The sequence below is a fragment of the Pituophis catenifer genome, unplaced genomic scaffold (assembly GCF_029215685.1).
Source record: "Pituophis catenifer annectens isolate HBS135680 unplaced genomic scaffold, rPitCat1.0.hap2 SCAF_1, whole genome shotgun sequence".
NCBI lineage: Eukaryota > Metazoa > Chordata > Lepidosauria > Squamata > Colubridae > Pituophis > Pituophis catenifer.
In genome coordinates, this window is record NW_027256881.1 from 117204907 (window position 1) to 117226178 (window position 21272).

General features: G+C 40.9%; 1 protein-coding gene across 1 annotated transcript; it reads left to right on the forward strand.

The window, feature by feature from the left end:
- Positions 1–15009: 15009 nt before the first annotated feature.
- On the forward strand, positions 15010–19587 carry EEF1A1 (eukaryotic translation elongation factor 1 alpha 1). Its single transcript, XM_070932907.1, has 8 exons — positions 15010–15107; positions 16165–16353; positions 16873–17052; positions 17157–17453; positions 17546–17696; positions 17804–18060; positions 18145–18379; positions 19180–19587. Exons 2-8 carry the CDS (start codon positions 16210–16212, stop codon positions 19302–19304), a joined length of 1389 nt encoding a protein of 462 aa, XP_070789008.1. The 5' UTR covers positions 15010–15107; positions 16165–16209; the 3' UTR covers positions 19305–19587.
- Positions 19588–21272: the final 1685 nt, after the last annotated feature.

Genomic DNA, 21272 nt, shown 5'->3' on the forward strand with positions numbered 1-21272 from the left:
TTGTATTTTTCATGTCATATTAATTTAAACAAATGGAAATTAAATGTTCTTTTTAAAATGTACATGTTTCCCCATAAATCTGTTATGAAGTTTCCACAAATCAAGGAAGCCACACCCTGATGATTCAGGAATGTAAGCCCAAATCCTCAGCTGCCTCCTGTCAGAAAAAAGTTTGAAAGCATAGCATTTCACTTTCATCTCTTTATTACTTCAATTCCAACATTAGAATTGAAAAGTAACCCAAATAAATAAAGATCACAGAAGCAGACTAATATTTGTGGGGAGCAACTGGCATAAAGGCATTTAATTGTAACTGAGGATGAACAAGTGGCCAGCCAATCGCTCAGGCTCTCTTCAGGGATTTGATGTGCCCATGTACCATTAAAAACCTTTGGCCTACTGTTAATACCTCACAATGTACCTTTACATTGCAAATAAGTTCCATGTCAATTTGTATTACTCTGTCATTCAGACCATCTATACAGCAGGTGTTGTATCACACCTTTTTCATAGAATCAATTTTCGTAAACTGCATTTTTGAGATTAGTGCACTAGGAGGAGACTTTTCTGCACCTATCTCTAAGAGATCTAGAAATATTAGGAACTCCTAACTAGAGAGAAAAACATTAAGAATGGTATTCTTAATGTTATACTATATACAGAATATTGTGGGATCAACTAATCAAATTTAGTAATGAATAATTATGTACACAATTGTATAATGAAAATCAAAACTGAAATAATATCCAAAACAAGGGATAGTTGTACAGGCTTCCTTTGTGTGACATTGTGAGTTTAAATGATGTAGTAGACCAGTGATGGCTAATCTTTCTGTTGTCGCGTATCAAAAGCCGGGTGGTGGTGGTCATGCGTGCATGTGCTCACACCCATAATTCAATGCGCCCTGCCCCCCCGTGCATGTACGCGTGCTCCCCCCACTTTTAGCACTTAATGGCACGATAGGCCCATTTTTCGCCTTCCCCAAGCTCCAGAGGCTGTCTAGGAGCTTGGGAGGGCGAAAACGGCTTTCCCCACCCCCACCCCCCCGAGGCCCTCCGGAGGCCAGAAACAGCCCATTTGCCAACTTCCAATGGGGCAAACGGGCTGTTTCCAGCCTCTGGGGTGGTGGGGAAGGTCATTTTCACCCTCCTCAGGCTCCTAGAAAACCTCTGGAGCCTGGGGAGAGTGAAAAATGGTCCTTCCCCCCCGCCCTCCGGAGGCCAGAAACAGCCTGTTTCCTGACTTCCAGTGGACCCAGAAGGCCCAAAAATCAGCTGGCCGGCACACACATGCGTGCTGCAGCTGAGCTAGGGCAATGCTGGTGTGCCCACCGATACAGCTCTGCATGCCATAGGTTCACCATCACGGTAGTAGACTATAAAGCTTGAGATTGAAACCATGTACATTTCAATTGTCAAGATTCAAGTAAAATATTTTTAAAGGTGATTAAAGATCTTATGAAGCTTTCCAAAACTAATATAAACCTGAGACAAGATGCACATTGCTGGGTTCTGGCCTTTCCACAGCAAAATATCATGCATGGTTTTATTGTAAATAATTTCAGAGAACTCAGTTGATTTCATTTCTAAGAAGTGGCAGTTACTGCTTTTCTACCTTAGATTTGAAAAGTCATTGAAATATTTTAGTAATATCTTATTGTTTTAGAATAATTACCGATATTGGCAATGAAGTTGGTACTTTTTGCTGAGTTAGTAATATGAACACTACAATCACTAGTAATGAGGTGGGAATTTTCTCATTTTTAAGAAACACAGCTTTTGGAATCTCTACTACAGAATATTTACAACCCTTTATCTCATTCAGCCTTCCCTCACATCTCATGCCGCCTGATAACTTGGGCTTTATTTCTCCTAATTCTGTGTAGCATAGCCTTGGGAGATGATGAAGAGAGTGGTCATCTGGAAGGCACCATTAGGAAAGGCTAATCTTGCTTCTACAAGTCAATAGAGGGTGTTTCGTGGACAAGAAATGGTGTACTACCCACACATTTTGTTATCCTTTTGTAAATAACCATTTTTTAAAAGAGAAACCATGTAAAATAAGCTTCTCAACAGTGCCAATTTGTGCCTGCTCAAGAAATAAGTCATGGAGGAATTTTCAACTTGTATGGAGTACAACTATCAGGACATCATTCAAATGCATTGCCTGTCACCCACAAAGGATCATCTGCAGCTAATGTGATGCTATTCATATGATTGGTTCTATTGATTTTTCCCCCCTGCAAAATTGGCTGTAAGTTTACTTTGTTCTTTGATTACATATTCCCCCATCGGTCTGAGAACGTTACTTGGTCCAAAAGTGTAGAATCTTTTTGTCATGTTAATTTGTTTACCCGTCTGTTTTATTCTGAAAATGAGCTGCTTCAGCATGTTTATAATATTTAGTCGCTTGATAGTAAAATGGGCAACATATAAATTTAACAAATATAGAAGCTTGCGTTCAGCCTTCCAAAGCCACCTACAATAACAAACTCAACAATACTATTAAAAAAATTGAAGCCAGCACCACGGAAGTCCTCAAATCCTGACAGTTAAAACAGCCAGGGAGCGTTAAAATAAAAAGAGTCATGGATTCTTTTATATATACCCAAGTCAGTGGGCTCCAAAACCCCAGAGAGCCAACACAACAACACAAGTCCCTAGGCAACACATACAAGCACTCAGAAGCTACTACTACTTTCCCACTTCTCTGTTCGAGGACATTTCATTTGTATTAAATCAGGATGGCTAGAATAATCCCAGATTCCTTCCCTTCCTGCTTCTGCTCCATTTTCATCTTTGCCTTAGACGAGACCCTTGTAGTTACTCCACTGTCTTAGCCTCTTTCTCTAATCCTTTTTTTTTCCTCTGGGTCTCACCTTAAGTAAGTGGAAAATCTGTTACAATTAGTAGGTTACATGGCAAGTTAGGGATGACTCCTACCACCATTACCTGGTTCCATTCCCTCTTGCATGTACTTGGACTTTAACCAATGGAACATCTCAAATATAATTTTTCTTCTCAAAGATGCTCTACTGCAGCCATTTTATTTATTTTTTGCTTTTACTGCCTTTGGACAAATGGCCACTTTTCCCACAGGTGTAACAACTATGACGTCCCAAGGCCTTCCTTTAGTTTGGGCAGAAGCTAAAGTCTTCTTTACTCCTTTCACCTTTCTTTCAGCTCCTTAATATTCGTACTTTCTTACTTTACTTATTTTCTCTCTCCTTCTGAATCTTTTCTAATATCCTCTGACCTTTTTTTACTGCCATGTAGTCCTTAGACAATCTAATCACCCTTTGATCCGATTCTATGTTTTTGCACCCGAAACCTCAATTTGGTAAGGAGTACGTATAGAAACTTCTGAAATTAATTCCTCTACCACTTTTCCTTTGGTTCTTTCATCTGGCCTCAACCATTTCTTGCCTAGTCTTCCAATGTTGCTCACAATTCACACATCCCTTCATGTCTGTTATAGGTGTAGCTCCTCAACCTTTGCCTATAGATGTAAGGTGTGACAACCTGTCTGTATAGGATTATCTCTTTCACATGAGAGTAATCCACTATTTTTCTCGCTGGAAGACTATTACTCTCAAAGCCTTTCCCATGAAACATGGGGCTGGGTTAGACCACCCATTCCTTTTCAGGCCGCTTACAAGGGGTAGCTGCTCTTTAACTGGTAAAATAAATGTTCTGACCTAGGCTTCCTGAGACAGTAAAAAGCACACGATAAGTCCCAAAAACCCTCTTTTTATTTCGACGGCTGTGAATTCTGTTCATTCACAGCCCGTGATGAGTCACAAATAGTTTGTAAAGAGTCCGACAGAAGTCTGCCACAGTCCTTTGGGATAAGGCTGATAAGCACCCACCTTTATCACCCTTGACAGACTGCCAAAGACCTAATTGGCAATTAGCTTTGCAAGGCCACATGGAGCACAGAGTCCAAATGGAGCTTCAGAATTTAAACTGACCAGCATGAACAAAGTTGCTTCCTGCAAAGGCTCACGTGCTTTTGCTCCTCCTTTGTCTTATGGGAGGGGCCAATCAACTCCAAGCCTTACTACCAAGTCGCCCCTTTTGTTTTAACTATTCTTGCCTTCTGGCAGGTCTGCGCATGCGCGCACTGGAAACAGGCTCCCCCTGTTCCTGTGCCTCGCTGACATCAGACTCTGGAGGCTCCGGAGTCAGCACATAACTCCCAGATGGCCCTGGCCCCATCTCTGCCTCCAATGCAGAGCCCTCGTCCAAGCCTTCCCCAGACTCCAGGACTGGCCCATGTTCCTCCCCAGCCTCCTCACTGTCCAACTCTGCTTCCAGCTCCGCAGGCTGCCAGCAAACCACAACAATAGGCTTCTATTTCTTCTTTTTCCTCTGACTCCTTGGTAATTTAAATGTCTCCACCTCCATTCTCTACACATTCTGAAAACGTTAGAGTTGAATGTACCCCTTCTGGTGAATATCCCTTTAAATAGGTCTATCAGCCCCCTAAACTCTTGCCTCTCTTTACCATTCCAGCCAATCTTTCCTTTCTCCCTCCAAAGTTGCTCCTCTTCCTCTTTTTTAATTAATTTCAGCCTTTCCTCTTGCTGCAGTCTGATCAGCTCTGCAGTTATACTGCCCCAAACATCAGTGCCTAGCTCCATTTCAGGCTGGTCTACCTTTAGCTTTGGCTTTACCATAGACAGACACCTGCCTCCACCAAAGTAGTAGCCTCTTCGAAGGAGGAATCTGTCCCTTCTGCCTTTTCCAAGTTTGGTACGAGCTCTGGTAAGAAGTCTAGTTTCAGCAGGCAGGATACTGGCTAATTTCTGCAAAGTCTGAACTCTGCAAGGCCCAAACTCCTTTGCTTTTGCAGCCCCCCCCCTTTTTTTTTTTAGCCAAAGCTAGTTTCCTTTTCATTGAGTTTAAGCCACTTTGTGCCGGTGCCCACTTGTTAGTTTCCCATCTTTTAGATATTCCACATTTTTTGGCTACCCCAACCTTTTTGTATACCCCATCTTTTGCCATCACTTGTCATATGTACACAAGTTCGTGGACCCTAAACACTACCAACAGGTAATGGCAACACAAACATACAGAGGCTAATACTCACTACTCCACTCTTTCATTTCTACTATGCCTCCTCCTACTGCTCTTCCAACTACCGTGTTTCCCCAAAAATAAGACCGTTTTATATTTTTTTGAACCGTGAAATAAGCGCTTGGCCTTATTGCCATGTGCTCAAAAGCCCGATTGGGCTTATTATCAGGGGATGTCTTATTTTGGGGGAAACAGGGTACTACTACTTATGAGTCCTGCTGCTGGAGAACAGTATCTACTTTAGGTTGCTTCAGGAACACACATACCTCCTTTCCCCCACCCCCATACATCAACAACCACCACACCCAGCTGCCTCTCCGATCAGGTTTTATAGCCAACATTTGCTCTACTGGCTGCGAGAGGACTTGAAAGGGACAGGACGACAGCAGCACAGGTGCTGGTCATTTTGTAGGCAGCCTGTCCTCTCACATACCCAATGAAATTGAAAAGAAGAAATGGCTAGATGGACCAAATATATCTTCAGGTCTTCCCCTAAAGCTTGTTTGCTTTAAGCCTGATAGGTCCCAGATAGCAACAGATTCTGGAGGTATGGAGCCATTGGGGAAGTTGCCTTATATTGATATTAAAGGGCCAATAGTTTTGATTTCAAAGTGCAGGCAAGTTGACAGCAATGAATATTAATGCTTATGTACCTTCCTGGAATATTCACATGTAGTCCTTGTTTAACAACTGCAATTGTGACAATTACAATCGGTAACTTAGTTGTTAAGCTAAGTACTCACTTGAAAGAACTGTAACTGCTTATGATCTTATTTCAGCTTTCCTTTGCTTTGCAGACCTGCAACGGTCATAACTGATTTCAACTGCAAAAGATGGCTAAAAGAAGACGATCTGTAAGTTTTTCACAGAAAGAAAAGTTATATTCTTGCTAAAAACTTTATACACTTTTTTTGTGAGACAGATTTTCTTCTTCTTCTTCTTTTTTTAAAGTTAAGGTATGCAACTTTTCCTGTGGAGGATCCATAAGTGTTAAGTTCAGTTGCACCCAGAAGACTAACTGGTAGCCTTTGAGCTGATTCACGATTAAGCCACAGTGCTATTAAGTGCTTTGTCCCTAATGTACCATACAAGCAAGTTACTTTGTTTAGCACTTCTGTTCCTGGCAGAGGGAGGAAACAAAGAGAGGGATTTAAAAGGAATCATCACACAAAGCTCAACTCGTGGGCTGCCTCTGGAACAATCCAGAGAGAGCTGCATCTGGATTGCCTGCAGCCTGGAGCCCTTCCCCCACTCCCTCCCCCATCAATGAATGTTCTATCTTACAGGAAAAAGTTGTGGAATTCTAATGGTTCCAAAACATTCCAGTGAGATGAAAAATGGCAACATGAAATAATTTCACTACAAGAAGCAAAAAGGAAAGTACAAAGAAAGTTTGGGGGAAAGGTGAACATCAAAACAAGCATAGAATGACCGTGTCAGTTACAATTTGAGTTTACAGCATAGTTTCTATCTAGTATTTATAAATCACACCTGTACCAATAAAGAATTAATTACCAAGCCACAGTAAACAACAGATGGACACTGTATTATGATAGCCAAAGGAAAAATGGAATAAGATTCTCTTTTCTGCACAAATATTACAAGTATAAAAACTTGCTTAGGTTTGCAACTTGTCCAGGTCTTAGCAAGAACAAGCTAAAGTGTATTCTTAGCAATATGGTGGCATTTTTAACTCTGATTGTTTAATGTCATCATCCATTTTGGAATGGGTCAATGAATCTACTCAATGTTACTTGATCCTTTATAGGTTCAGTCTGATGTATGCTGCCCAGTCTTCAGATTGTGGAGGGATATAAAAATTACAAAATTAATAAATAAAAGAAATGGAAAGTATTACTAATACATTTTCAAATTATTTTCCATAGTAAATATATTGCCTTCATTTGTAAAGCACTTGCCAATATTCATTTCAAGATATCTTAATATTTTTTTTCTTTTAGCATCCTTTAACTTTCAAAAATAATGCATCACATATCAGCATTTCTTTGAAGATAGCATTTAAACTATATATTCCTTCCAGAAGACATTCCTTGCCACAAACTGTCAGTGGTTTTATTTCTTTCCATTACTATTGATGTGTGTTTATTCACTTATATTTGTGTACTGCCCACTTCACGTGACTCAAGGTGGATTGTAAGAATATAATAAAATATAAAACCAAAATGAACATTTAAGAAATAATTATAAGGCCATAAAAGCACAAATGCCTGAGGAAATAAACGGAGCTTAAGTATATTCTTGAAGACCAGGAAGTTAGGGCCCTTACACTTCAGGAGGCAAGGGGCAACCATAGAGTAGCATCAACAAGGGGTATCATTGGGGCATCAAGCCCCAAACTACCTAATTTCATGTGGTGGAGCATTCAGCATCCCTTCTCAAAGGATGGGTTGAAACATGCCTGGAAAGGTGACCCTGCAAATATGTGGGAGGCAAGCCATTTGGGGCTTGGAAAGTATCTTGAAAGGGGAGCAAACTTGTCAGTACAGTGACCATAATGTTTGTGCCTGGAAAGTTTGTATGCCACTGAGAGCTCTTGGAAGTGCAGAATAAAGATTTTGCACCCATCATGTGACAGTAGGTAGTTTCACAATCTTTCTACTTGCCAGCATTATCTATCTTCTTTCCAGCTTTTCTTCTCCTGCTAGAAGCTTTGCACCTCTTAAGAGTTGCACAACCAGCAGAAATTCAACTGGTAAATCCTGTCTCAGCCTGGAGTGTAGTCATAAAGAAAACTGTACTTGATAATATTACATTCATGTTCAACAATAGTTAAAAGCACAATATCCCTTATTTCAGATGTAGCTGTCAATATCATAGTGGGGAATATGAAACATTTATGTTATGGAAATTGTGTAGCTGACATGATAGGGTAGCAGAATTTGACATTTTTGCATATTGTACTAGTTGGTGTAAATTCTGAGGAAGTTTATTTACACGCACAAAAAAGAGCCAAGAGAGCCCAAATCTGCCATAAGAGTGTTTCAGATGAGGCTAATAAAGCGAAATGAAATATCTGTCTGTCTACATGTCTGTATCTGAATACAAACACTGTATTTCCAAGCACTGTCCACTGAGTAAAACTGCATAGGATTACAACCTTAAATCTTTCAAAGAGCAGACAAAATGTTATCCTTGTATCAACGTGCATATACGGACAGAGAGACACTGAATTCTCTTCCATATAAATCAGTCTCCTCTGAAAAGCAAAGTGATTTGTGGAGAGGGCAGAGAGACTTCTGCAGAGACACTGAGCGCCCAATGGGTACATCTTGCTGTTCCTAGATTAGAAGATAAAACTTAGATTTGAGGAGGGAATTTTATGCAAAATCCCTGGGTGTTAGGAAGAAAAAAACCTGGCATGTGTCCAACTATCCTAACTCATTCCCTGTCTCATAAAAAGATTTATAAAAAGCAACTAAACACAAGCATCATTCAGGTATACTATTCCCTCCATCCAGTTTTGTTTCAGATTGTTGGGACTTTTCTCTGATTGTGCCTTTTTTAATTCCAAGGTTGACTAACAGTCTACTAAGTTTAAAGGAAGTAACTTTGGGTCTTTTTTTTCTGAAGGAAAATATAGTAAAAACAATTATTGACATTCCAAGAAATAATAAATTGTACTTTTTAGCAACCCTCCCTCCTCACCAGGACAGGCTGAGGTGAAGAAAAGGAGATTTGGAGTTCAGATTCCATAGAGCCGTGATGGCGAACCTATGGCACGCGTGCCACAGGTGGCACGCGGAGCCATATTAGTGGGCACGCCAGCTCAGCTCTGGGGCGCATGCGCGCACCAGCCAGCTGTTTTTTGGGCCTTCTGGGCCCACCAGAAGTAGGGAAATAGGCTGTTTCCTGCCTCTGGAGGGCCTGGGGGTGGGGGTGGGGAAGGCCCGTTTTTCTTTCTTACCTGGCTCCAGATCCTCTCTGTGTATTTGGGAACGGCGAAAACAGCCTTTCCCACTCCCTTGGAGGCCCTACGGAGGCTGAAAGGGCCCATTTCCCCACTTCCAGTGGGACAGGAAGTGACGTTTATTCCTGTCCCCAGCCTCTAGAGACTCCTAGAGAGGCTCCTAGAGACTCGTAGAGAGGCTCCTAGAGAGGTTCTGGAGGCTGGGGACAGCAAAAAATGTCACTTCCTGTCCCACTGGGAGTTGGAAGCCCTTTCAGCCTCCGTAGGGCCTCCAAGGAAGTGGGAAAGGCTGTTTTCGCCGTTCCCAGATACACAGAGAGGATCTGGAACCAGGTAAGAAAGAAAAACGGGTCTACCAGGCCATCCTGTGCCAGGAGTGGGGGGGAGGGGGTTGTGCACACATGTGCGTGGGCACGTTCGCGCGCGACCCTCCCCCGCCCCCCCCCCTCTCCTGGCACGCGATGGCAAAAAGACTGCCATAGAGTCTTTCTTCATAAGAACTGCCAGAGTTTAGGAAGTCAGAGCTTGGGCCAGTCACTCTTCTCTTAGCCCAAGGAAGCAAACAATGGCAAATCATTTCTGAAAAACCTTGCCAAGAAAACTGCAGGGACTAGTTCAGATAGTCACCAGGAGTCAAAAACTGACTCAAAAGCAAGAAGGTAAGCAAAACAAGGCAAAATAAGAAAAAAGAAACCAACTTCACAAGTACTACATTATCATTTGCCACCCAATTCTGATAAAACAGGAACTATGTTACGTGGTCTGTCTTTTTTGCATATTGGATAGACACAGAGACAGAGATATATTAAAATATATATACTGCACAAAAAAATAAAGGGAACACAAGCAGAAGATATCCGAGATCTGAATGAATGAAATAGCCTTATTAAATACGTTGTTCTTTACATACAGTAGTTTATACGCTGCTCAAAAGAGAACATAAAACTACTGTATGTAACGAACAACATATTTAATAAGGCTATTTCATTCATTCAGATCTTGGATGTCTTCTGCTTGTGTTCCCTTTATTTTTTTGAGCAGTGTATTTCATTTTTTCGTGAAGTTTAGTTATTGCTATGCAGCATCTGTAGAGATTTTTAAAAATCCAGATTGTGCCAGCAGCAGTGCAATTGAAACCTGCCCCTTTTTGCATGCATCACATGTGCATAAAAAGCTTTGATCATGCAGTTGCAGACACCACCTGGCCTTTTTGGGGCCCATTTGGCAGCTTCTTGGCTGCCATGTAGCAACATAAGCCGGCATGACAGAACTTGGAGCTGCATCTTACTAGAAGAGAATTAGCAGCTACATTCCATTGTATAGCATTGTATAAACTGTTATCATCGCTACCCATGATTTAGTTGAATTTGGATTAATGTTCAAGTAGTCCTTGATTTATGACATCCATTGAACCCAACACTTCTGTTGCTAAGCAAGATAGTTGTTAAGTGAGTTTTGCTGTTACAACCGTTCTTGCCACAGTTGTTAAATGAATTGCTGCAGTTAAGTTAGTAACATAGTAACCTACCTTCCCCATTGACTTTGCTTGTCAGGAGGTCACAAAAGGTGATCACATGAGCCTGGGACACTGCAACTGTCATAAATACGTGCCAGTTGCCAAACAATTGAATTCTGATCATGTGGGGATGCTGCAATAGTCGTAAATGATAAAAATGTGTCATAAGTCACTTTTTTCAATGCCTTTGTAATTTCAAATAGTCACTAAACAAATGGCTATAAATCAGGGACTACCTGCAGCATGTTTAGATTTTACTCTGCATTTTGAACTCATTCAAAAAAATAATGTTTCAAAACATGACAGCCAAAACATAATTTATTATAACTTAATTAAAATTTCAGCCTACCAGTCTGATTTAAATGGACTTCATTGTCATCCAGCTTGTTACAGGTGCTGTTTGAAGTGGTTTTAACTTAAAGAGACTGGGATCAAATTTATATGGATTTGTGTATTCACTAAATCATTAGGTGAGTTAAGTTATACCTCAGAGCATGATGCCCTGGAATTACTTCTGTGTGATCACTTATAATACTAAAGTAGTTAGAAATTTATGCTTTTACCTGAGGTATTTTTATAAATGCTTTTACCTGAGGTATATCTTAGTTCATTTTGGGAACTAAGCATAAATCCATATAAGAGGTATATCTTAGTTCATTTTAACTTAACTGGTGTAAATTAACTGCAATCCAGTTTGTTCAGTCTTCATCTGTTTCACCTATCTTGTAAAAATACTTCAGGTAAAAGCATAAATTGATTTTATTGTAAAGAATCACACTCATTCATATTATGAGCACTGCAGAGTGTAATGAAATGAGAAAATAACAGCACAAAATATGTTATGTTAAGGAATCTTACTGTTAGGTAAATACCAGTATGTAGAAAGATTTTGGCATTGTTAGCAGGAAATATGATAAAGGCAAACTGAATTGAAATCTTTATTAATGCCATTATCCTTTTAAATAAAAATAATGACTTGAATCACTTGTACAGTTTTTGTTCAAGAGGGGATTGGCTAAACATAATTTTTAAAAATGTTAATATTCAATAAAACCAACATTATCTCAGAGGAATACAAATACTGGGCAGGAGGCAGTTGGAAAATATTCTGACTCAATTTGGAACAGTGCACCTTAAGGTAATCTTTAAATCTACTGTAAACATTTTTTACATTCTTCTATTCATTCTAACATTTTAGCTATAGATAATTGAACTTAGAAACATAAAATTCCAACTATTTTTTAAAAAGTTTGCAATCAAAATATATATTAGTTACATATATTCATTTAAATCATGATATCTGCTGTGGCCAGAGTGATTCATTTCAGACATGTGAAATTTGTTTAGAAATTTCAACAAACCATACCCTGGTGAAAAAATATATATTTAGAAACAAATCTGATAACTAGGAATTTGTAAAATAGGTACGGTAAATGGAATTCATACTAAAGTATCCTCCTAGTTAGCCAGGCTTGCTTCTCTTCAGATACTAATTTAATGTAATTAATATACTTTAGATTTGGCTATTTTTTTGTGTGGGAATGATAAATCCTTGCCAATTTACTGCAGATAATCTGAGGTTCTACTAACAGACTCATCTATTTTTCTGCCAATGTTGCACTAAAGTAAGAGTATAATGCCATTTTATCAGAGGTAACCTCTGTTTAGTTCTCTGTGATACACCATTTCCCACTAGGAAAGTCTGTAGAGAATTGCAGCGTATCTTCACATAGCCTTCACACATTATGTTCTGAATATAGATATCAACTCAGGTAATTTTCCATAGTTAGGAAATACCTTATTTTTGCCAGACAGAAATTTCCATCTGCACGAGGTAGGCATATTTAAAAAATAGTTTACTGTACTATTGTAAACCTGTTTTCTGGTTATGTTATTTATTTGCCATCAAAAGGTCTGTTAAACCCAAATATGCAGTATAGCTATAGGCTTGCAGTGTGAGACAGATGTTATGTGAATGTGATGGTTTTTGTGAAAGTGAATTTTATCCGTTACAGACCTGTACAGTTACACGTGCCTCTTTTATTCTACAGCAGTAATCTCTCCTCTAAGAAAAATAAAGTTCATCTTTAAAATTAACAAAAGAAAATCTACAGGCCCTTCTCAAAGTGCAATCTACCAGTCCCTGCTGTAGTAAAAAATGCAGAGGCATAAACTGTTTTGCCCTCATTGCCCATTCTTGTTCTGTCATACAGTAGTATTGCTATTGCCTTTGTTTATTGCCAGCAGAGGGTAAAAAAGCCCTAGATTACTCTCCTGAATGTGAGGTGGGTTGAGTTTAGACAGAGGATTAGAAAGGCAAGTTTAGCCACTTATCAAAATGCCCATTTAAGAGGTGGCACAGCAGCCGCCGCCACTGAAGTGGGGAATGCTAGGTGGAATGGACTCTTTTGTGCAGTCCCTTTGGCTGGTCAGTCAGCTTACTTCCAAACATAGGCTTTTAAAAAGAGGTCTAAGGTTCTGGCAACCAAATCCACAGGAAGCCCCAGGGAGATGGGGAGATTGCCTCTGACAACCAGGCATCTGGTATCTCTTGCAGACCAAGCTAAAATAGCTATAGAGGGCAATGTCCAATGACCTCAGGTGGGAGGGCATGCATACAGCAGACAAAAAAAAAGCTAGATGGATCCCAACCCTTGACTGAATCAACAAATGGTCAGGGAAGCAAGCCAGATGATATTCACCAAAAAGTCCTGTTGGAAAAGGGACAACCGTGCTTTAAAAATGAAACAGTTTAGGGCCTGCCCCAGGAGCCTCTGGCAGGTGCAAATTAAAAAAAGCCATGTCATGAAGATATAGCAGGGGGAAAAGTTACAATGACATCTGTGTGCAATGATTAGGCACACAAGACAAAGAGCCCTATGACTGAGTACCTGAGTTAAACCCATGCCTCACAGATACTATATAGTTGTGAAGGAATACTGTATACCTCATGGAGAAAAAGCATAGTCTGGCAAGCTTTAACTTGATTGCAAGTAAATTCCACTGAGTTTGATGAAGCTCATTCTGTAAGTGATTTGTGAGAAGCAGGTGAAAGGACTGAAATAGTTATAATTAAATCTTTCATAATTTAATAACACAATACAAATTTCTCTGATTTGACCAAGTGATTATTTTTGATGCATATGCTATGTCCACAGTATTAAAGTAAGGCAACAAACTATCAGATTTTTTGAAAATTTTAGTCATTTTTTCCTCATACTACAATATTTAGCAAGCTCCAGAAAATTGCCTATTAGCATATATGCTACTGTAGTTATAAATTATGAAGTTTTATGAGCCCATTTCAGTTAGTACTTAGTAATAGTGAATAGCTAAATTCAACTATTTAAATACCAGAGATTCCAATGCAAAAGTCATAATCCAGCTAAAACAAAGTATTTTCCTATCTTTGTCTCTATGTTGTTGTTCAAGGGAAAGAATTTACACACCCTTTTAGTGAAATAAAGATGAATAAACCCGTAGAGACTATTCCAAACAATATTTTGCTTTCAAAATTAAACTACATATTAAAATGTACACGTCTTCCACCTCTTGTACTTATAGAACAACGTGTATTTTTAATTACTAATGAAACATTCAACAAATGGCGGGGGGGGGGGAGAGACTGGTTTTTGCGTGTTTTTCACAACATATCGCTATTTACCAAACCGGGAGAAATATGATCGACCAAAGGGGGATTGGGTGATTCTATCGATGGGTGAATGGAGTTTAGTGAAGGGTGGCGAGGATGATCCGTCCGCGAGGGACGTGACCGGCGCTGAAGTTATGCTGGGGTCGAGCGGTCGAGATATGGAAGGAGGGCACGAAACGAAAGGTGCCGGGTAGGTTAAGAGGCGGCACCGCTCTTGACCCGCTGCCTTCAGCACGATCCCAGCGGCTCCTGGAGTCAAACTCGGTGGGCTGCCTGCAGGAGAAGCGGAGAAACTGTGGGCTACCCCGCGCTGGGTGCGAAAAGTCGGCGGCGAGAGAAAAAAAGCATCAGAATTATAAGAGTTGGAAGGGACCTCGTAGGTCATCTAGCCCAACCCCCCGCCCAAGCAGGAAACCCTACACCATTTTTGAAAGATGGCAGTCCGGTCTCTTCTTCAAAGCTTCCAGTGATGAAAAGGGAAGCGCAGCCGGGTTTCAAAGGGGGGGGGAAATAGGCAAGGCTGGGGAAAATCCCGACGACCTAATTCAAACCCCTCTCCGTAAGGGCGATTAAAGAGACGGGTCTTCCAAATGCCTTCGGGAGGACGAAGCGCCTTTACTCTCGGGGGGGGGGAGAGGCCGAGGGCCAGCCGGCTCACGAGCGAGCGAAAGGAGACTCTTTGCCACGATGAAAAAGGAGGGGGCGGCATTTCCCCCTCCCTCCCGGAACGTCGTCCTCGAGGAGGGGCGTCCTGTTGAGATGTGTGTGTGTGTATGTAAGGGGGAGGGTGGGGGGGAGCGAGTCAGAGCCAGCGGATGGAACGCTGGGAGCGTGACGTGTCCCTCTGGCCGCCGCCCTCCCTGCTCAAGCTATATAAAGGGCGCAGCTCACCCCGTCGGTCTTTTTCGCTAAGGGTTTGCCGCTGCTTCGGAGGTAAGTGTTGCTCGACGCGCGTGCGCGCGGCCTAGCCGCGTTTAGACCTGTCGGGGGGTGGGGATGGTGGCGGCGGGGGTGAGGAAGGCCCGAGGACCGGTTGAGACGCACGTGCTCCTGGCCCGAGCCAGAGCCGTTCTCGACGCCCGCGAGGGGTTCGGGAGACGGAAGGCGCAGCCACGCACGCTTCGCCTGCGAAGCGGGGGAGGGGGAGGGGGGAGATGGGATCCACGCGTGTGTCTCTCCGCGTCACCGCCCCCCCTCTTTTCCCCTCCCCCCCTTCCCCCCCCCCCACTCCGGATTAGAGGCGCAACAGGTCTGGCGCGAGGGGTTTCGGTTACAAATCTGGACGGGGCCCATTCATGCCTTCGGGCCCGAGCGACAAGGGGTTTATGAGGGGAAAGATTGGGAGCGTCCGCGGAGCCTCGGCGGGAAACGTGGTTCCGGCGGAACCGGGCCGACTGCACTCGTGGCGCGGCGGCTTCCCCCGGCGCCTCCCTCAGCTTCGCCCGTCGGCCTCGAGGTTGGGAGGGTTCTTCGCTGGAATCCGTGCCGCCGCCTGCTTTCCGCTTCACACAAAAAAATGGCCGCTCTCGGCGGCCGTGGCGGCTGGTGCCGCTACCGTCACAAAATGGAGGACGCGGGTGGGGCGGGGCGCGCCAACAAGTGTCTCCCCCTCCTCTCCCCACCCCCCACCCTCCTCCGCGACTCGTGCTCGCCTGGCTCCCGACACAAAGGAGCCGCTCGGCCTTTGCCTTCCTCCTCACGCCTGGGATGCCCCTGGCGGCGGCCTAGAAGCGCTGGAACCTCTTCCCGAGTCGAGTCCCTGTTGTCTCCGTGACCCGAAGAGGGGTGGAGCCGAGGAGCTCGAGGCAGGCCTTGGGCCTAGTCTCGGCCTTGGAGCCCCGGAAGGAAGAGATTAAACTCCCTGGCCGTCCTTCCATGCCTTGGTTTACTTCCAGAGATTTTTAAGTGAATTTTTTTCCTCTTACGTTGGAAAAGTCTTACTTATTTATTTTTATTTATTTTTGGCCTTGTGTACTTTTATCCCGTAAAGGACCTTGATTGGAACCGACGGAAAAGCCTATCTTAACCACCCAACATGGGAAAGGAAAAGACCCACATCAACATTGTTGTCATCGGACACGTCGATTCCGGCAAGTCCACCACCACTGGTCATCTGATTTACAAATGTGGTGGGATTGACAAGAGAACCATTGAGAAGTTTGAGAAGGAAGCTGCTGAGGTGAGTTTGTGGCCTGAAGAATTGTTGGTTTATCTCGTATTTTATGTAAGGTGCTTGATTTAGAAAGTAATTTGCTTTATTTTAGGTATTGCTGCTGAAACCTTATTTAGCATTCTATCTTAATTACTATAGTTAAAAGTTGTATAGTGTGGATTTTGTAGATTAAAGGAGAAAGGAATAAATTATATATGTATGGGAGAAGTGTAAGTAGAAAGGTAATTGTTATATAGTTGTATCATTGTATTTAGTAAATGTAATGTTATAAGTTGATTGGAAAGGGTATGCCTTTAAGTGGATATCTTTAAACATTGGCAGATGCAAGGAAAGTTGGATTAGCACTGTCAAGGGGTTAAGTAAGTGAGAGATACTTGGAATTCCTCACTAGTTGTGCCAGTTGCTTGATCTTCTAAACATAGTTTGCAGATTATGTTTCAGAGCATTAGTGCATGCTTCCTTTAAAAGAGAAACAGTAGTCTTGTAACATTTTGTGCTTTGTGTAATTTTTTTTTTCCTTAATAGATGGGTAAAGGCTCCTTCAAGTATGCATGGGTATTGGATAAGCTGAAGGCAGAACGTGAACGTGGTATCACTATTGATATTTCACTCTGGAAATTTGAAACCAGCAAGTATTATGTCACTATCATTGATGCTCCTGGACACAGAGATTTCATCAAAAACATGATTACTGGTACATCCCAGGTGAGAACTAATGTGAACTAATGTCGGATATAATATTAATTACTTAAAATTATTATTGTATGTTAGAAACATTGAAGTTAATACCTTTTCTTGCCTCTCCAAAGGCTGACTGTGCTGTCCTTATTGTTGCTGCTGGTGTTGGTGAATTTGAAGCTGGCATTTCCAAGAATGGACAAACCCGTGAGCATGCCCTTCTGGCTTACACTCTGGGTGTAAAACAGCTCATTGTTGGGGTCAACAAGATGGATTCCACTGAGCCACCTTACAGCCAGAAGAGATATGAGGAAATTGTCAAAGAAGTAGGCACATACATAAAGAAAATCGGCTACAATCCAGATACAGTGGCATTTGTGCCAATTTCAGGCTGGAATGGCGATAACATGTTGGAGCCTAGCTCTAATGTAAGTAATTATTGATAGGGGGGTTTTTTGTCTGCAGTCACATCGCAAAGGATTGCAGACAATGAATTGCTGTGCTTTTTTTTCCTTTCTAGATGCCCTGGTTCAAAGGGTGGAAGGTGACTCGTAAAGATGGCGGTGCTAGTGGAACTACACTGCTGGAAGCTCTAGACTCTATCTTGCCACCAACTCGTCCAACTGACAAACCTCTACGCTTGCCACTTCAGGATGTCTACAAAATTGGTGGTAAGTATTACAACAGCAATACAGCAAATAACATTTGGAAAAGCTTATTAGGGATGTATATTTACATTTACAAACCTGGCTAGAGAAATTGTATTTCTTTATTTAAGGGATTGGTACAGTTCCAGTCGGTCGTGTGGAAACTGGTATTCTAAAACCAGGCATGGTGGTGACATTTGCTCCAGTTAATGTTACAACTGAAGTAAAATCTGTTGAGATGCATCATGAGGCCCTAAGTGAAGCTCTTCCTGGTGACAATGTTGGCTTCAATGTAAAGAACGTATCTGTAAAAGATGTCCGTCGTGGTAATGTTGCTGGAGATAGCAAAAATGATCCACCAATGGAAGCAGCTGGATTCACAGCACAGGTAACTTGGCAGAAGTTTTAGTGTGTCAGTGATTCTAAATTCCACCGTGAGGACAGTATGATTCACTCAAATCTATTCCCATAGGTTATCATCCTGAACCACCCAGGCCAAATCAATGCTGGCTATGCCCCTGTTCTGGATTGTCATACTGCTCATATTGCTTGCAAGTTTGCTGAGCTGAAGGAAAAAATTGATCGTCGTTCTGGTAAGAAGTTGGAAGATGGTCCAAAGTTCCTCAAATCTGGAGATGCTGCCATAGTTGACATGATTCCAGGCAAGCCTATGTGTGTTGAGAGCTTTTCTGACTATCCTCCTCTGGGTAAGTGTTATTTATTAGAAGTATATCATTGTTGTGCTGATATTGTCAGGTTAAGCTATAATGAAACTTCAGTTTACCTGATCTTGGGATGGTGGATGCTACGTGTAGCAGATCAAATCCTTTTCAGACTGTCAAAATTCAGCCGCTTGGCAACTGGCATCCATTTATGTATTTAGTGTCCTGTAGTCATGTAATCTCACCTTTTGTGACCTGAAAAGCAAAGTCGGTGGGGAAGCAGGACTCAATTGTTATTAACTTTAAACTGCAGTAATTCACTTAACTGGAAAAAGAGTCAAAATAGAACAAAACTGAACTGTTGCTTAGCAACAGAAATGTTAAGCTCAATTGGTCGTAAATTGAGTACCTGTAATAATGTCCCTTCATAATGTTGATGACAAATCACTTAAAATATACTCCAATTCACCAGACATTGTCAAATGATGGGTGTGCTCCTCCCTCCTTTAGTCTCTTGTAAAGAGTTTTTGCTATGTCCTATGCAAGAAACTTTATACTCAATTTACTTTTTGCTTAAAGGAAAAAGTGTTGCAGTGTCTTGCCTACTGAAGGAGTTAAATTGTGTTGGTGTTTTTAATAAATTTAGTATTTACTAAAATAGTATTTTAGTAAAAATACTAAGTATTTTTAACCAGATGTATTGGGTTGGACTGCTGTGAAATACCAAGTTAATTACAACCTCATTTACATTTGGTAGTGGAGGATCTGAATTGGAAAAAAAGGAAATTGCTGGATTTATATTCCTGTAGTTTGAAAGTTCTAATTCCTTTTTTCTCCCCCATTAGGTCGTTTTGCTGTGCGTGACATGAGACAGACCGTTGCTGTTGGTGTCATCAAGGCTGTTGATAAAAAAGCAGGTGGTGCTGGCAAGGTCACAAAGTCTGCCCAGAAGGCTCAGAAGGCTAAATGAAAATTCTGTACAACTGCCACCTCAGTCTTAATCAGTGGTGGAAGCATGGTCTCAGAACTTTTTGTCTCAATTGGCCATTTAAGTTTAATAGTAAAAGACTGGTTAATAATTACAATGCATCGTAAAAGCTTCAGAAGGAAAGGAATGTTTGTGGACCATTTGTTTCGTGGCAGTTTCTAAGTTATTAGTTTTTAAAATCGGTAATCTTTTTTTTAAATGGAAACAACTTGACCAAAATCTGTCACATTTTTTGAGACCATTAAAATCAAAAGTTTAATGCAAAGTCTCTGTGTTCTTTGGGGCTATTGGATACACTTTGATATTCAAAAACAATTGTGCTTTGCAGAGCAGTATAGTAGTTGAAAGTAATTATACCTCTTTGATTTGGGGAACAAGATTGTTTGCAAAAGTATTGCAGCAGTCTTAAGCGTGATCTTAATTTTGTGCCAACATCTTAAGAGTTAGAAAATAGTCAAGGAGCTATTTCAATATGCTCAAGTATATCAAAGCTACAAAATAGTTTGTAGATTCAATTTTCCATGTTTAATATTCAAAAGCACATGTAGGCAGTGACTTCTGTGTTTCCATGCTATTAGTATAGGTTAGTGTTCGATCATTTTAAATGGAATTTTTATTGGAGCATTGTGTGATCATGTTGCAGGTTATACAGAAATTCACCTCTGATAGAATATTTCTCAAGCCAATTGCTGCAAGTTAATGGGTGTTAAATCAACTAAAAGATCAAATGCTCTTTTCCTGCTTTGTAAGTTCTGAGAGACAATATTTCCCAAGATAATTATACTTCACATTTAGCATAATTCTAAAATGAAATTACACCCTTCAAAAAAATCATGACCAGTTAAACGGTTAAAATTTTGTTTAAAAGCAATATTGTGCTGAGAGTAATCTGTATTCAGGTTCTAGATGTTATGCCAAAGTTAGTGGCTTAAGTCCTATAGTAAATGGAGTCAGTAGTACCATTTCCTTAGAATAGATTTGGTATTTTAATAGTGCCATTAACAGAAGACATTGCTATGCACCATTTCAGCTTCAGAATTTTAATTTGCATTTGTGGTCGTCTACAGGGATGCAGTCAAAAAAAATTCTGGCTATTTTTACCTATACAGCACAAGGTGTAACATACAGAATAACAAGCTTTTCTATCCTTAAAATACTGGGGTTTCTTTCAAATTGTTTTGATGCTCCTGTTAAAGCTGAGTATTTTTAAAGAATATATGGTGAGAGTGAAGCATTGCTCTCTAAAATGAGAACTAAAACCTTGAGTTTTAAAGTTTGGATTGTACCTTCAGTTTCTCTGTGTCTGACTACTGTAACTGCTAGATAAATGTAACAGTGAAAAGAGTAATGACATCTTGGAAGTATTATTTTCAAGGAATAACAATTTGAAGAAATGACATGTACTAAGTATTTCGCAAACCTACTTTCAAACCATGAAAGCCTTGGGTCTAAAATAAAGAATAGGAAAAATAGTAATTTCAGAAAGTTATTTTTTACTGTTAGTTTCAAGTGGGCAGAGGAAAGTACTGCTGCTTTGTCCAGTGGTATTCTCCATTTTTTATCTAAAAAGACTGGGACCAAAAAAAAAATCCCACTGAAAAATTTAGAAGGCAAACAGCTATATTGATGAAAGTATTATCAGAAAGTCTGTTTAAGTCCTATGAGCTGCACCCAAAAATACTTTTGGACAGAAGTGTGCCAGGACTTTGATTTTAAATACCAAGCTAAGAGAGCTTTGCACAGACTGAAGATAATTCTATGCTGTCATATGCTGGTAGTTAGTGATTACTTGCCTATGTCAAATAGCTGCCTTTGGTTATTACTAATTTGGTCAACACTTTCTGGCTATTCACATACGTTGATTAGTTTTGCTTTCCATTGCATATGTTACAGTAATAGTATACTACTTGTTGGGTAATGAAAAAAAATACTAAATTTTGTAAGCAAACA